We start from the raw sequence: 17,388 nt of genomic DNA, 5'->3' as shown, positions 1-17,388 counted from the left end.
TGTTTCTGGATGATAAAATATAAACATAACTTTGTTTGTTTAGCACAAACTACAGTCCCAACTCAACAAAAGCTATATGTCTTAACCAACAAATACGTTTTCTCACCTTTAACCTCTGCACCACCTCCCGGATGTCCTGTGCAAACCCCTCCGGCACGCGCACGGCGATGTGGTCTCCTCGCCCGTAGAAGATCTTCAGCGTCAGCCGCTCCGGACTCCAGCCGATGACGTCCGCACAGAAACAGTTAAACACCACCTCTTTAGTGGAGCAGTCTGTCAGGAGGACGTATTCAGCCGACAGACCGAGGGCACAGGGCAGCTCCGTCCCCCCCCCGCTGAAGTCCTGAGCGTGAACCCTCCAGGCGATGGCCCCTGCGGCCCCTAGCTCCGCCCCCTCTCTCGCCTTGGAGCGCTCACGTTTCTTAGATGCGAGGGAGATGAGGTTGTTTAGCTTGCCGGCGGTGTCGAGCGGCGTGCTGCTGACGTAGTTCTCCGCCAGGTCTCTCAGGTACTCCTGCCGCGTTCGGGTCGCCATGGTGTGGAACTTGTCCGACTTGTGCGCTGCGGTTTCTGCATTGATAACTTTGGCTAGAAGGAAGTTACGAAAGGTTTCTGGATCGCGGAAGGTGACGCCGCTGGGGATGGGGGGGCCGAAGGGAGGCACGTCTTTCATTCTCGTCACAGCAGCACTGAAGGGAAAAGGGACACAGGTTTGAATTGTGACAAACTGTCATTTTGAAGATGTATACCCGAATATGAACTAGGGCTAAAACTAAAGATTGTTTTTATTATTCATTAACACGCCCTTTAATAGTTTGGTCTATAAATGCTAGAAATAGAGAAAAATGTCCATGACAGTTTCTCAAAGTGCCAGATAATGTCTTTAATGGTCTTGATCTTAGAACAGCAACCTCAATTGGAATTGTTTTAATTAAATTAAAGGCCTATCTTTTTAATTTGGCTTATAGTTTGAGGCAATTGTAATGTTTTAGTAGTATCACTGTTCATGTTTGTTTTATGGTTCAGTGGTATAACTCTTTGTTTGTTTACACCTTGTTTTTAATTATTTTCCTCATTTATTATTGTCATTTTCTGTCATACTCTGTAAAGCACTTTGGGCTGTGTCAAGCATGAAAGTTTATTATTATTAGTATTATTGTTTTGTCAGACCCAAAACCCACATAAATTATTTTTGATATGATATAAAAACACAAAAAAACACAAAAACCCTCCATGATTAGGAGACTGAAATCCGCCCTTAACTATAACTTTAACAGCAAATAGTTTTCAGTTTAGCAACTAATCCTTTATTGTACTAATTGTAACATCCAGAATATAAACACGTGCTGGTTCTGTTGACAACATTTACCTGTAACAGGTGCTTTCAGAGCAGGGGTTGTGCACACGGACAATCACAAAGACGTGCTGGAAGTGGGAGCGGATGTTCTGCGGGGTGAAAGGCAACGCTCCTGGCTCCTGGAAGATTATGGTGACAATGTCGTTTCCTATGTGCCTCTTCCTCAGGAGCTAAGGAAGAAGAGAAGAGAGACAAAAAAGTACTAATTAATGAAATGAGCTAACATGACTGACATTGACACAAGCGACTCATTCAACGATAGAGTCTGACAAGGGAAATGAGAGATTAAGACGCTCAACACCAACAACAGCGCTTTATGTAATTTGTTATTCGGATTCTGTGTGGGCTATTTGTGTCTGTGTTAGCTTGTCCATCTATCTGTGTTCGTGTAAGAGGCACGGAGTGCAGGCTGTGTCTGTGGAGCTATGCTTGCCAATCCTCTCCTCATCAGCAGAGGGAAGTGTGAAAATACCAATTATGTAATCCTGCCCACCATTTGGCCTCAAATACACACATTCTGCAGCATGGTGCCACAGGAGCATCCATCACTCATACTGAGACTGGAAGCTGTGGTCAATGTCGTTACAAACATGAACTGTTATTGCTAGAATGCATTTGTTTTTCTATTCCAGCATCAATTCGGAATACAGTTAGTCAAATGGTATTAGCTGAACATTTCATCACATACAAGATGAGTGTGCAGGCTGTGCTTGCGCTCTTCTTTCCCTCTCGTGAATTTAAAAAGCCACAGTATTTATATTCTTAATTCAACCCTTACGCCTCCGTTTATCTACTGCAAGTCATTTTAATATCAGATGCTGCCACCTACAGGCTCATCTGATAAAGTAAAACTCCTCTCTGCTGCAGCCCCCCAACCTCTGGATGGAGATATTGTGCCATGTATAAAACTGCACTTTCTGGTTTAAGAGTTGGAAGTAATGTGAACTGTTCAAACACCTTTAATCGAATTCATTCAAAATGTAGAACCCTCACATTACTCGTTTACTCAAAATGTACAAGATGTTCAACTGGATGATGGAAATGGTTATAGGAAACAATAGATCAGGTTAGGAAACGATAGATTAATAAAGTATATCAAAATATAAAAAGGCATTTTAACTTCCCCATAGCCTTCACCACGGACACATTGTACAGTAATCCTCACAAGGCCTGTCTGAACACATGTTTCTACCCGTGTGAGCCTCTCACGCAAACACTCATGCAAATTATAAAAGATAGCCACACGCAAATGTTATGTTACACACAGGTCACTGACATAGTCCAGGCTGAAAAGCACCCAGGAGAACACTTATGAAAGCAGCTTTATTTAAAGAAGTGAAAAGAAAAGAGGGAGAACATAAAAACTCTTCACTACTGAACCCCACCCTGTTCGGATCCCGTTAAAGAACGAGAGGCAGAGTGAGAGAGGCCAAAATATAAAAGCCAGCGCTTACGAGAGGACAGAAAAGAACAAAAACTATAAAAACGGGAGAGGCTTAATGAAAGAGGGAGAAAGAGACTCTAAATGAAGATGGTGACACAAGTCACAAGTTTCCACTTTATGAATTCTTGCTGTTGGATTACGACAGAAGAGGCTGTAACGAACAACCATGGACAGTCACCGGTTGAAAAGAAAAGTGGTGCTTTAATTTCCGAGCTGTACGCATCAAAGCATGGCCTGAGAGACAACCAAAGCTCTTACCTGCTGTGGGTTGTTGGGCATGTAGGGCAGCATGGTGGACACGTGGAACATGACCTCGTAGCCTTGGTAGGTGGTGTACAGCGAGTGGGTGCCCGTAGAGTCCGCTGGGGAAAGAAATGTTCATGTTTCATGTCAGACATCATACTACAGATGAGTCCAAACACTTTATGGTTCAAACAGATGTTTTTCTAGGGATCAAAAGATTTCAAAGACTGGCATTGTAATTAAACTGGGATCAGGACACTTGCATAGAAGACATAAAAGAAATAACGTTGCTGGCTTCTTACATCTTATAAAAATAATGGAATCTCTACTATTGGTGTCGACTTTGGAAATGTTCCATGCGGCTTTATTCAGACATAAAAGGAGTGTTCTTTCTGTGGTTACAATGAACCACAATGCTTGTGAGAGAAAAGGTCTCTCTGTGGAAGAACAACAACTTGGGGCCTCTGTTCTCTTTGGGAAAATATGTTTATTGCTTCTCTTTAGTGAATCTCCTCATACATTGGTAGAGAATGTAGCTGCCTATATTATAATGCTTGACAGTAAACAAGCTATACACAGTATGATGAGACATTCATATGTCTATCATGTATTTGCTCAAATGTCTTATCTTAAGCACTTTGCTGTTACTACATGGATGAAAGTAAAAAAAAAGAGGGGATAGAAAATGGGCTTGTTCATGTTGTTTCATTATCAACTTAAAATATACAAATGATCTAAGAGATGATCTATGAGATGAAATCAATTAACGTGAACTTAACATGGTGTATATCTTTAACCTTGTGCTGCTGCAGTTAATTCAATTACGCCACTTTTTTACTTTCTTAATTATTTTCTTAAAAATGCTTATGGCAACATATGTTAATTTTTTACATTTTTATTTCCTTTTGTAAAGTGAGAAAGTAAGATTGACAGATTGCCCTTTTCTTTAAAACATCTCCGGTGTCTAATGACCAACATGGGAATGAAAACACCTAATGTATGGGACGTAGAGCATGAACGGCTCTCATGCAGACTCACTCTTTGTGTCGAGCTGTGCTGCGTATTTGCTGAAGTCTTTGAGGAGCACCTGCTCCCCCAGCAGCTCCAGGAAGGCAGAGAAGGCGGGCGACGCCTCCTCGTTGTTGTACATCTCCTCCTCTGTGCTCTGGCCCGCTCGGCACAGCAGAACACCCACCTTGTGCTTCTGACTCAACTACAGGAAGGAGATACTATTACCATCACACAAACAAACAGCTGGACCGCTGCAGTGTGAACACCTGACATGCTTCTAAGGCAACTTAATGTCAAAGTACATACGATTTATTTATGGATACACTAGAACACTGAGTACCACTTTATCGTTTACACCCTTACAAATAAAAACAAGCTGATGGCCGGGCAGAAATACCTCCACCTTGCACTTCAGCCTCCATTATAGAAAAGGTGAGATAGCATGGTTAAACATTAAAGCTTTTAGGGTTACACAGTCATGCTCAAACATATTACGCCCTGCTCCACTCAGCTTTTGCTGCTGATTTCATACTTTGCACTAACGCTTAATCAGTTATACAGATTTCAGACCCTGTTATACAACTTATCTGAGCACATATTAAGTGTGTCATATGTTTTCCTTATGCTGTCATTTACGCCAGCCTGACTTCGTGTTTGTTTAATGAAAGCAGTTTCAACCTTCAAGTTTTATCACACAAGCTTAGCAATCAGTGGCAAGTACAGACACATAACCCACCCCCTGTTCGTCCAGTTTAAGGAGCTGCTCGGTGACTTTGGGTGTGCTGAGCGCCAGCCTCAGACAGGAGATGTTGAGCTCCGGGACCACCTGCTCCAGCACCTCCTTGAGCGACAGACCCCGCACTGTGCCGTGCTTCCCCGTTGTCGCCACCGAATCCTCTAAAATGGAGCCTCGCAGGGTTACAAGCTGAATGAAAGGAGAGAAAATAAAAATACATTTGCCTTTACTATTTACCTCTTTCCTGTCTTAGGAACAGAATGCATGCTGACCCACTTACTTATTAACGACACTTTTTCCACTTTATTCTTCAATCGTTTTTTAAGTATAAATATTTTGCTTGGTAGCATACTTTTTTTAACATAATTTATTTATTCATTTATATTTCTTTTTTGTTTTCTTTGTTGGTATGGGTAAACAGGCTTCTTGTATTTTCTACTATTATTATACATTTTGTGTCAATTATGACCAGCTATGTTTTCTGTGTTCTACTTCTAAAACACAACATAGGTAGGGTAAAAAAGAGAATAAATAACAACAGGTAGGACTGAAAAAGCGTGGACAAATAGAAACACAAGAAAGACACAGGAGAACATTTGTAGAAATGTTATTGAAACAAAGATAGGGGGTCAGAGGTCAGGCTCAGCTACAGAACAACGCCTAAAATGCAGAGGTGGATGATAAGCAGCCTGAGGTAGACTGAAGAGGGTCCATCAGATAATAGTTGTCTGCTGCCTTGAAGCTACACTCTTTGTCTCTGTCCGAGACATATTCACACACACACACACACACACACACACACACACACACACACACACACACACACACACACACACACACACACACACACACACACACACACACACACACACACACACACACACACACACACACACACACACACACACACACACACACACACACACACACACACACACACACACACACACACACACACACACACACACACACACACACACACACACACACACACACACACACACACACACACAAGAGTGCCGCAGAGAAATAAAACCTGATTGACGTGCGTCTAAAGTTATGGAGCTTTCGTTTCAGCTCGTCGGCTTCTGAGCGACAGAAGGTGAGTGACCGCTGAGCGGGCTGCGTGTATAAATGTGTGATGGAGTCAGAAAGAGGAAGTCTATCCACCTTTCTGCGTCAGCACTGCTGCACAGAATTGAATGACAGACTTGGGGGAAAGGATATTTGAGAGCAGCTGCGGGTACAGAGAATAAAGAGAATAAAGTCTGCAATCAATCTCCTTTTTCCTCTGTGTGGGAACAGTAGGCGCTGGTGAGCTGGCTGGGTCTGTTAGCTTTGCTCTGTGTACTTAGGTGGCGGAGAAGCTCCATTGTTGTGCGAGAGCTAAGGTGATGAGGCCAGGCAGCCATGTAATCCAGCTACAACAACACAGAGCCAGAGGAAGACCACGACATGAACCAGAAGCTAACTTTGCTGTGTGTTTGAGGGACTTTGCTACACAGGTGTTTATCATTTATAAAAGGCAAACTAAATATTAAAACAGATCCCTCTAATGCCATCCATAACAAGAACAGAGAAAAAAAGTAATTGATTACACTAGGGGCAGCAACTATAGAATATTTTCATTGCATATCAGTTGAGTATCTATTTGGATGCGTCGATAAGTCGTTTTGGTTTAAATAAATGGCAACAAATGTTAATAGGAGGAAACCAGAGAACTTACATGTTTTTAAGGGCACCCTGTACATTATACCAGGAAGTAGAGGCAACCATTTTTGCCTAGTTATGTTCCGTCAGTAGTAATAATGAAATATGGCATATTGATTCCACAAATCAACCCCAAAAGAGCTGAATCAAGACTTGGTGATCTGGGAGTAAGAGTGAAGTAAATAAAGATTCGTTTATAGCCTTCAGACATTTTTGAGTGAGATTCTTAGTTCATGCTCGATGATCACGAGCCTCTAACTTAATACATTATGAGTATTTGAGCCATCAAAAATAGAAAAGATGCAGTGTGTTCTCAATGCAGCCAAACTCTTTAGCCACAGCAGCCGGTGTTTGGTTTGGCTTTGCTGCACTGAGACTGGGCAGGTGGAATTTTCCACTGGCAGAGCCGAGAGCGGGGGTGAAGGGGGAGGTTAAAACAAGGGCAGAGAGGGTAGGGAGAGCTACAGGTAGGAACACAAAGGGAGGTAAATGAAAGTAGGTAATTAACTCGAGTGTGCACACTCATACTGACTCATCAATGTCTCATCACTCTGAAATCTTCAAAACAAACACATGCAGATCTTCATACCTCGCTGGTTCTGACGATGATGCGGTACTGGTACTGGTCTTTCAGGTCTTTGGTGTCATCCAATTTCTCCCTGCGGATGCTCACAGCCACGGCGCCCATCTTATCGTCTGCCCCAAAGTAGTTTGAATGCTCTGGTGAAGGACAAGGAGAGATGGTAAGCAACTTTTGCAAAAATACCAAAATGTACATGTTTTAGCTTCTAAATGTGAATATTTACTGGTTTTATCACTCTTTGAAAACAGTAAACTGAAAGGGTTTTAGACCGTATGTTTAACAAAACAAAATAATTAAATATGTCAACCAAAAATAGCATACATTTTTTTATGAACCAATGAATGGGTGAAACACTTGATAAACATATCCACATTCTCCAATGATAAACTATCCATGATAAACTAATATTTTGATTACATAGTTGAAATAGATTATCTAGCGGCTGATCATCAACTCGGTCTTTGGGAAACAATTTAGTTTTTATTTGTTTACTATTTTCTGACATTTAGAGACCAAAAATTAATCATCCACAAAACCATTGTTTTAATCTAAAACAATGGTTCTTCTAAAAATATTTACATGGTGCTTAAAAAACAGCTTTACAAAAACATATGATTTAAATATTTAAGAGCACTTGACCTTAAAGAGATAGAAAAAATAAGAGTTCAAGAGAGAGAGGTTGGCAGGAAACATCAGAGGGTGTGTGTAGCAGGACAGGACTTAGACAATGACATCTAGTAATCAATACCCATGTAATTGAACAATCCATTCTAGTTACCAGGAGAAATGATAATTGCTACTTAAGAAAGGTGAAGATTAAATGGTGTGTGGTTATAGAAATGCTGGAAATGTTTCTGATGTAGATGTGCAGGAGCTTAACGTTAATGAAATACAATTAAAATGTGTATTCAACAATAAGGCTCTAAAGAAACCAGTGTCATAAGTCGCCAATTAACATTCTGTGGCGTGTTTCCCGTGTTGGCACATAACATATTTATTCATTAAGAGGCTGAAACAAAGCTATCGGCGCACTTCGCGAGCATCTTGCATGTCCTCCTCTAAAGCTCCAAAGCTAACCCGGGGACATGCCAACGCCGCAGGCAGTGTGGGAGTCGAAAGGCAAATACTGCAGACACTCTGGGAGACATCTAGCTTGACAAGTATTCCTCCTCTATCCCCCGTCTTACTGGAATGAACCAGTACACGTTCGGAGACTCAGGCCTGCTTAGCTCTCATGCCATGTCCTGTGGTGGAAATGTCAGCTTTTTGATGAGGCTTGCTGACACAGCACAGAAAAAAAACACACACACACACACACACACACACACACACACACACACACACACACACACACACACACACACACACACACACACACACACACACACACACACACACACACACACACACACACACACACACACACACACACACACACATACACACACACACACACACACACACACACACACACACACACACACACACACACACACACACACACACACACACACACACACACACACACACACACACACACACACACACACACACACACACACACACACACACACGTTGTGGGGACAGCTTAGTATGAACCGAGTCAGCAGATGAACATATTTTTGGAATGATAACCTTTATCTGTGTGGCTGCAGGCCTGTCTCACACACGCTTGCTTGCACACATGTGCTCCTCACAGCATCTGTCACTAATTAGGGTGCAGCAGATAATGCTTGCCAAGAGGAAGTTCCATCCGCAGCGTCTGAAAAGGTGATGTTGACAAGCAGTGCCCACAAACAAGCGGCCGTACAAAGAATTGGGCACACATCACACACACACCTTTCCTCTCTGGAAGTTAGGTGTTACTTCTGACACTGTAAAACAAAGCCGACCAGGTGAAATGCCAGAGAACGTGAAGAGAGGCAGCAGGTGAGGTATCATCAACAGTCCAGTTGCAGGTACATGTGTAATCAATTCTGGGAGCGTTGCCAGGTTGGCCCACGCTCCTCTGCTCACTCAGGCCCAGCTGGATATTAACAGCTGCAGGAGGAGATGTGGGGAATGACGCCGAGAAACAACCTCTGCACTGTCTAATTCCAACAGTCCAATAGAAATGAGGGACACAAATCAGAGTAGAAAACGGGATTTATACACAGCAGAGGCACTAAAATAACCCTGGCGATAATCTTTCATTAAGATTCAAGCTGCCAATGACTAATACACAGAGCTCCCAGGTCTCTATAAATTGCTGGTATATATTTTGTATTTATTTTGTTTATTTAACTAATAATTTAGTGTATAACATTTCTGAAAATAGTGAAAATCTTCATCATCTCAGAGCCCAAGGAAACGTCCAGATGGCTCATTCATCACTAGGTTACTCGTTGCATGGGATTGATTTATACTACTTGTCCTAATGGCTTTTTATGTTTTAGGAAAAGAGTTGAGTTGCTTTCTTTGGAAAGGTGTAATGAAAATGAACTTGTCCTAGTTGAGAATGAATGCTGTTAATTCCTATTATTATTTACTTCTAATAAAATAACACGTGTATAACAGCTAGCACAGTTAAACAAAATGTATGTTGAAATACTGCAAACCATAACCATGTATAATCAGTTTTACAGGGATTTTGATTCTTGTGATGAGCTTGCATCAACAATCAATGAATATGAATTGCTATTATTTGCCTTATAGATGATGTTTATCAGTGTTACCTTTCCCATGGAAGTAGTCTCTGTAGTAGCGGGCCCCCAGGTCTACATGCTCGATGCCGTACAGTTTCAGTCTGTCCAGCCTGGTCACCTGCTGTTCAATAGGCACCTCGAGCACCGACAAGCTGGCGTTGCTCCTCCTCAGCCAGCCCCTCCCCCCGTCTCCTCCTCTGTCCCGCTCTGCTGAGGAGCTCAAGAAGCTGATGTTGCGCTCCCCGTGGCCCCCGGTCTCGTTGAGGAAGTGGGGGCAGCAAAGGAGCAGGTGGCTCGAGCTGTGGGCACCTGGAGGCCCATCCAGGGGGTCCATGCCCAGGGAGGGGGTCATGGAGCCGGGGTCCAGGCTCAGGGTCAGATCCTCTATGCTGGAGTAAACCGGCTCGTTCACGCTCTGCCCCGAGGACTTGGAGACGGACAGGGACACTGATGCAGCTGAGGCCCCCGTGGCGGTGTTCCTCCTCTGGGCGGCGTAACCCCGCTGAGCCGCCGCCTCGTGGAAGTCAAACAGGATGCTCTGAGCGTCAAAGTGGACAAAAGTCTTGGGGCACACCCACGGTTTGTAGGAGGGGTCAGAAGAAGCCCGGCCTCCCCCGTCCTCATTAGTCTCTCCCTTCCCTCCGTCCAGCTCACCTCGACTTGAGCTCCGAAGTTTCCTGAACAAAGAGGAGGTGCCCAGCGACGACTCTGTGCCCCCGCTCTTCTTCCTCACTCTCTCAGCTCCGTCCTTCCTTCCTGTCCCTCTGTCCTCCCCACCTGTGGGACCAGGTGAGGGAGCGGAGGGGAGGGGTGCGCTTGGTTGCGACTCTGGAGCTCCCAGCAGCTCTCCGAGTCGTACGGGTGCAGAGCTGCGCTGGTCGGGCCTCTCCTGGTGGAACTGAGTCAGCATGTCGAAGAAACTCTGCTCAGGGATGCCCTGGATGTCGATGGAGGAGGTGCTGCCGTACTCTCTGAACATGCTCCCCATCCCGCCACCGCCACGGACCTCCACCTAAAAAGAAAAAAAGGTAGGAAGTTTTAGTGCCATCACTATATCAGATTTTACTACGAATTATCCTGGCCAACAGAATCCAAGATATAATTGCAATATCTATACAAATTTCGATTAGGGTTATTGTTAACATCCCCCTAAATCTACGGTGACATATCATTGGATTCAAAACAACACTGAGGGTGCTTTTACACGATGCCTGCTCGATGGTTTGAAAAAAAATAATCACAGGTTTTTATAATAGCAAATATGTATATTTAGCATGGATTTAAAAGCAGTTAACTGGGCCATGAACTGCCATTGAAGCTAGCTGTGAGATAATCTGGTATGTACATCACCACAGAGAACAGAAGAATAAAACAGAGGAAAGTAGTGAACCACACATTAACTATGCCCCTCTAATGGTTAGGTACAACATACCTCTTGTTCTTTTATCATTATTTCTGCCCATGAGGTGGAGTTGCATTCTGGATTATGATTACGCATAATAATCTTGTTACTTCTTGTTAAGTTCTTTGTGACACCACGCAAACTAATTGCAGAGAAGTGCAGCATGACAGTCAGTACAGTGTGTGGTTTCTCACTGTGGGTCAAAGCAGCTCCTTGTCATGCTGTGAATAGAGCAGCATGCCAGGTCACTGTGGTGTGAATCGAGCGGCTGGAGCTCCAACACTCACCTCATTTTCGTCCTGTTCGCTCAGCGTCACTTCGCTGTTGGAGCGCTGTCTCAGTGGAGGGAACACTCTCAGGCTATAATGTGGATTTCTTTCAACACTGAACCCTCCACCTCTGAACTCGACGTCCTTAGACCGTCTCCGTGGTAGCCTGGCGACTCCTCCCCGCACCAGCCCCATGTCAGACGACAAACCTGAAGAGTAAAGAGTGGAGCAGTCGTCTCCGTAGTGAAGGTTGCTAATTTGCCCGTTTTCAAGTAGCGACTCCCTGGAATGTGCACGGCGTGGCGGCCATTCTGCAATCCGTGCCCGAACACCCATTTTGGGCACAGAGATGCGCGGCAACATGGCCGGGTCGCAGGGGCCAAGTGCCGGGTGGCCATTGGGGGTGTGACGAAAGGGAGTGTGCTGCATAAAACCTCCTCCTCCTCCATCATCCAGGAGGTCGGAGGAGGTGCAGGTCACCCCTCTGTCTCTGTAGCTGTTCATGGCGCCCCAGGAGAGCTCAGGGCAGAGATGCAGGGGGTTGGCATCCCATGGTAGGAGGTGTGCAGGGAAAGAGGGAGAGGGGTGGCCCCACACACACTCGGCTGATGGTGCTACGGCCTCCAGCTCCAAAAAACATTGCTTTCAACCGGCACGGTGGGAGTCACTTCACTAGTCCATGGAGGACCAGTTTGAGTCAGGAACACTCGTCGTCTTCTACTGTTTTCCGTCTGATGCAGATCTGAAAAGAAAAGCGAAAAAGTATTACAATAAATCTGCTTAGAAACAATTTGCATCGTTTGAAACAGAGATTATGTGACCCACATTTTTCTCCACAGGCTGAATGCTGAATTTAGAAGAGAGCGAGTCACTCAACTGTAAAACAATGTGAGACTGATAAGACAGGGAGAGGGAGGGAGAGAGAGAGAGAGAATAAGGTGAGGGGATATGACAGAGGATTTCTTCCTCTGAGGCTAATCTTCAGGAGGCTGACAAGGGATATTATTATCACACACCCTGTGCACTGGAGTGCACGTGCGCTCACACACAAACACTCATATACCCAGATGACATGAAGGCTGAGGCCGCTAGGCTGCAGATTAAAACCACTGAAACACTCCAGCTAATATAATCCCACTCAAAAGTAATCCAGATGCAAAGAGAACATTTGAACATGTCAGCTCTGTAGCATATTTTCTTAGACATGAGTCTCATTTAGGAAAAGGCCCACAGTGATGATGTGGGCTGCATTTGTCTAAGACAGAAGCTACTCTTTTCAATACGTATTACAGCGAGAAGCCAAACCACAAACAGCTTTGAGAGATGAGTAGGGACTGCAGTAGAGACAGAAGAGGGCGAAGGCACAGAGTGACCCAACAGATGGAGTGGTGAGGTGGGGTGAATCCAGAAATAGTGTGACGGAGTGGAGAAAGAGCAGGGACGAGAGCGGTACATTGCTCAGTGAACCGCAGCAGCATGCTTTAATATGACAGTCACCCCGCATCAAGTCTTAGAAACCCACCAGCCGAGTGAGATTCTTGTTCACTCAGAGGCAACTCGTGTCTCTACCGAAGTTAAATGTGATGATTTCTACAGGCATTCCTGTCTTCACGGCACGGCTACAGAAGATAGTGTCAGCGATTTGGTTTAAAAGGCTAAACGTTAACTGGTGGTGATTCACTCATAAAGTTCCCGGAAGTCTGGACAAAAGTTGTATTACATGGTCACATTCCTTGGGCTGTGAATGTCGCAGTTGTTGAGTGACCGGCTAAGAATTCATATCGGAGATTATGACGATGAGGTTATGAATGCACTGGATGGACCACATTATGAAGTCAGCAAGCAATGACAATATGCTGGCAGTGATTCACATGCAAACATGAACAAGAGCCTCATACATCAAGAACACTTTATCTGTATTGTGAAGTCTCACTGTTACATTTAAGACATTTAATACCAAATAAAATGGTATTTCATATCTGTTTCACAATGATACTGTTGATATCGGAAAACCAGTGGGGATGAAATGTACTAGTATTCATTATTATCATATCACATTTTTTGCGAGCAGTGTTTGATAATTTCTAAAGATACAATCAATAAATGAATGCTACTTAAATCCTACTTAAGTGTCAATAAGCTTCATCAAACCTTAATGTTCACTACTAGCACCTGAATCAAAGGGGTAGTCTAGAAAATACGGTCATTTTTGGAGCTAAATTCAAACCTTTTAAAAACTCAACATGACACGTGGAAAACATGTGGGGTGTTTAGATGTTTTAGAGCATTGGCTAAATGTCTTAAATGTAAATGTACTACCCATCTAAACAAATATTATGTTCCTCTCTCAAGTGTCTGTTTAATCTCATTCTCTATTGAGCTCTTCATTCATGAGTTTAAGCTTTTTATCATAAGTCTCTCCTCAGACTGACAAAGTCATTGAACACTACTTGAGAGGGTAAACGCACATCATTTGCATTTCTACTTTTCTTTGTCTCCTGTTGACCATTCCATTTATCATCATCTATGAAACCTTCCTTATATTCTTTGTTCACACCGTTTGTCTTCACCACAACTTGTGATACTACCACACTTGCTGCCGATGTAAGCACTTTTTCGTCCCTATGTTTAGTTAGCCAATGACCTTGTATGTATGAAAGCCTCGTGTCCAGTGATTAATGAGACACTAGCAGTAACATGTTTACTCCTCAGACAAAGGCTTTCAGGAATTCAATTGTATGATTCAACCTCAAGCAAAAACACACACCCACACACACAATGTTTAATTGCATAATCATCCTGACTCCCATCTCAACACATTAAAATCAAAGCACTTTCACCTATGCTGCTGTTTACTGGCATTTAAAAACACTGACTGTTTGCAGTAACTTCAATAGCCTGCAGAATGCACATATTAGACATCTCTACGTGAGAACAAATCTTTGCTCATCTCTCTCTAGCTGCCTCAGCTTTTGTAAAGTCTACAGAAGTCGACTCCTGGGTAGACTACCTCGTTATGAAGTCTAATTTGCATAACGTCGAGCTTTTCATTGTGTCAAAGCAGCGCACAGTGGTTTGTGTGTATTTTACACAACGTCTTTTATGAGTCCTTGCTGAATTCATTTTCTGGCTTCAAGACTGCATTACTCATCACTCATACTCGCACACAAACTCAGTTCACAGCAAACACAATCCCCCTATCACAGCCACACAAATGTATCATGTCTTTGTTTTTGGAGAACCATTGGCGCGTTCGGGCCAAAGGCTCCTGCTCTGATCATGCTTCCTGACAGAGTCTTTCCTCTTCCTGTGATCCACTATCAGGCCCAATCCCAGATTACCCGGCCCCAGCTGCAGAGCCGCAGAATGGCTTCATTATGTGTCTGAGTTTCCTGAAGAGAGAGAGAGAGTGTGGGCTGATCTTTACCAGGGACTTCTGTCAGCACAAAGTCCACCAGAGAGAAATATACCTGATTACTCTAACAGCCAAAGAGCGATAGATGTAGACACTATCTGACAAGGCTAACAGCAATAGATTAAGTTAAAGAGGTTGAAAAAAAGAACAGTAGGGATTTTCTGCGATGACAAATCCACCACTGTGTGCCTAATGTATCCATATTATGCAAATATATGCATAGAAGTTCATTATTGCCATTATGGGTGACAAATATTCTCAACTCAAGGTGTCATTTCTTTCAGATCATTCAGCCACATCGAACTGCCTTCATCATCAAATGAAGCTCACGCACTAACTGGTATGTGGGAAAGATAAAATCCCCCTATTTTTAAACCCCTCAAAAAGGATCAGTCACACATTAAGTGTAGCAACTTATATAATAACTGTACCGTTAGACAAACCGTTTTATTTCCTCCAATACATCTCCAAAACAATAGGACCATTTTGAAATATCAGCAGTAAATATAGGGCCTTATCTACTCGAAGACCTAATCCATTGCTGAGTAAGAGAGAACTAGGGCTGTGCGATATATCACAATGATATCGTCATTGTGATACCAACGTTTGTGGTAAACGTATCTCAAATACTGCTTGAACTGCGATAATGGCAGCTTATTCCATGCACCATGCATTCACGCCCTACATGTTCATATATGTGGCCCTTCTTCTCTAGATTGTTGCCCCCATGTAGAAGTCACGCTGGAGTGGTAAAGCTAACGGACTGTCTTGATGGGTGAAGGGAGAGAGACTCATGAGGAAATATGGGGGTCGAAAAAGCAGAGGAAGAACTTGTATAATAAGAACAGCACGTCTTTTGGTTCCAAGAAAGATGAAGTTTAAGAAACACAGGTTTTATGAGTCATGCCGAACATGTGTGGCAACCATCAGAGGTAACAGGAGTACCTACTGCAGCCTCTGAGATGTGCAGTGCCAGAGCACAGTGCTGTTTACGCATGGCCTGCCACTGTTTACCTTCATTAGATCTGCTGAAAACGACAGCTGCTGCTACCGTACAGTCACTCCGAACTCTACACACATCTGATGCTCCGTGATTACTTCATATTTGGCTTTTTGATGAAGACGTCTGGTCACCAGGGCGCATCACAGCGTCTTTCTGACTTGAGGAAGTTGAATCTGAACGATGTGTGCAATGTTAACAGTAGACTTGCACACATATTAACAAGTGTGCCTGTAACGGAGGTGATCTCTGGGGCCATAGATCACGGCCTCCGTTACGGATTATATAGCTTCGTTATTGGCAAAGGATATTGATTTGTTCCACCCTGGAACATTGCCAGGAAGCATGTGATTATATGTAATTCATGCATCTGTTTGTCGCGATCTCTCTGTTTTAGTTTGTCTGTCTCCGTTTCCCGTTTTATTTTGAAAAGTGTTCCCCCTCCCGTCTTGTCTGTTGCTGCTGATTGTGTTCACCTGGTGCCCTGTGTTGTCTCCTCCCCCCTCACCTGTGTCTTGTTGGCTTGATTAGTCTGTGTGTATTTAGGCTCTGTGTTTCCTGTGTGTGTGTGAGGTCCTTGTTGCTGGTGACTGTGTGCACGGGTAACAGTCATATTGAGGCTGTGAATCATGTGCCCATGATTAATAAATGCCCACACCGGGTTATATTTGAACTCTCTGCCTCCTTGCTTGGTCGTGGCGCTCTACGGTCAGCTTCACAGTGCCCCCTGTGTGAACTGTGCATGTCATGTTTTTTATATTTATTTCAATTATCCAGGAAGCAGGGATGTTTTTGTTTATGGTAACAGAAAATGATCAGTTTTGCACAAGTGATCATTAAATAAGAAAATAAAAACACTATGTTGTTGCTGTAATACAAATAATGCACCTACTTTTTGTACAGTTTCACAATGACCTTTGACCACTAATATTTAATGATTTTATCCTTGAAGACAAGTGGACTTGAGGGCTACATTTGAAGGAATTCCCTCAGCTTTCTGGATATATCACGTTCGTGAACAGAGGCACAACATATAAAAAGATTAAATAAAAAAACCAGAAAGAATCCTGTGAGAAAAAAGAATTAATCTCCATCAAATACAGTAAGAATTGAGCAGGATCGCACATCTTTGGCTCAGACTTCAAGTGCAGACGTGTAATGACTTTTAATTGCTCGCATACAGTAATTACTCGGCTCTGGGATGCACCTCCCCTGTTTTGATTCTCCTCGTCTATCCCATTCATGATCTTTCCCGCTTCTCCCTAAACACCCGCCCCGACTTGCTCTGCACGATGCACACTTGGCTCGGCACCACAAACACACACCGAGGCTGGTAATTACTCTGGTTAGATGGTAGTAATGACAGAGTTAGCAGAGGAGTACAGCTTCCAGAGGAATGAGTGTGTGTGGAGGAGGTGCCTACTGACGCTGCTGGTGGTATGTCATCCAGGCAGACCTGAGATCAGCCTGGAGAGCTTCTCACAAATGTATATTCGATATCAGAGATGATGAGAGACAGTACGTTTCTGTCTCT

At 43.6% G+C, this 17,388-nt stretch overlaps 1 protein-coding gene across 3 annotated transcripts in view; it reads right to left on the bottom strand.

The window, feature by feature from the left end:
* The window catches only part of sipa1l3 (signal-induced proliferation-associated 1 like 3), an 84,922-nt gene that overhangs the window by 15,389 nt on the left and 52,145 nt on the right, over positions 1-17,388 (bottom strand). For all 3 annotated transcript variants that reach the window (XM_034097796.2, XM_034097795.2, XM_034097797.2), the window contains exons 3-10: positions 11,458-12,181; positions 9,799-10,780; positions 7,091-7,221; positions 4,792-4,980; positions 4,083-4,257; positions 3,060-3,163; positions 1,370-1,527; positions 107-689 (exon numbers count right to left, since the gene is read on the bottom strand). In XM_034097796.2, coding sequence (XP_033953687.1) covers positions 107-689; positions 1,370-1,527; positions 3,060-3,163; positions 4,083-4,257; positions 4,792-4,980; positions 7,091-7,221; positions 9,799-10,780; positions 11,458-11,943 — 2,808 coding nt within the window. In that variant the 5' untranslated portion in view covers positions 11,944-12,181. The remainder of the gene's footprint in view (positions 1-106; positions 690-1,369; positions 1,528-3,059; positions 3,164-4,082; positions 4,258-4,791; positions 4,981-7,090; positions 7,222-9,798; positions 10,781-11,457; positions 12,182-17,388) is intronic.

The sequence above is a fragment of the Pseudochaenichthys georgianus genome, chromosome 13 (assembly GCF_902827115.2).
Source record: "Pseudochaenichthys georgianus chromosome 13, fPseGeo1.2, whole genome shotgun sequence".
Lineage (NCBI taxonomy): Eukaryota > Metazoa > Chordata > Actinopteri > Perciformes > Channichthyidae > Pseudochaenichthys > Pseudochaenichthys georgianus.
Note: the sequence above shows the minus strand (reverse complement) of the source record. Positions and strands in the feature narration are given on the sequence as shown.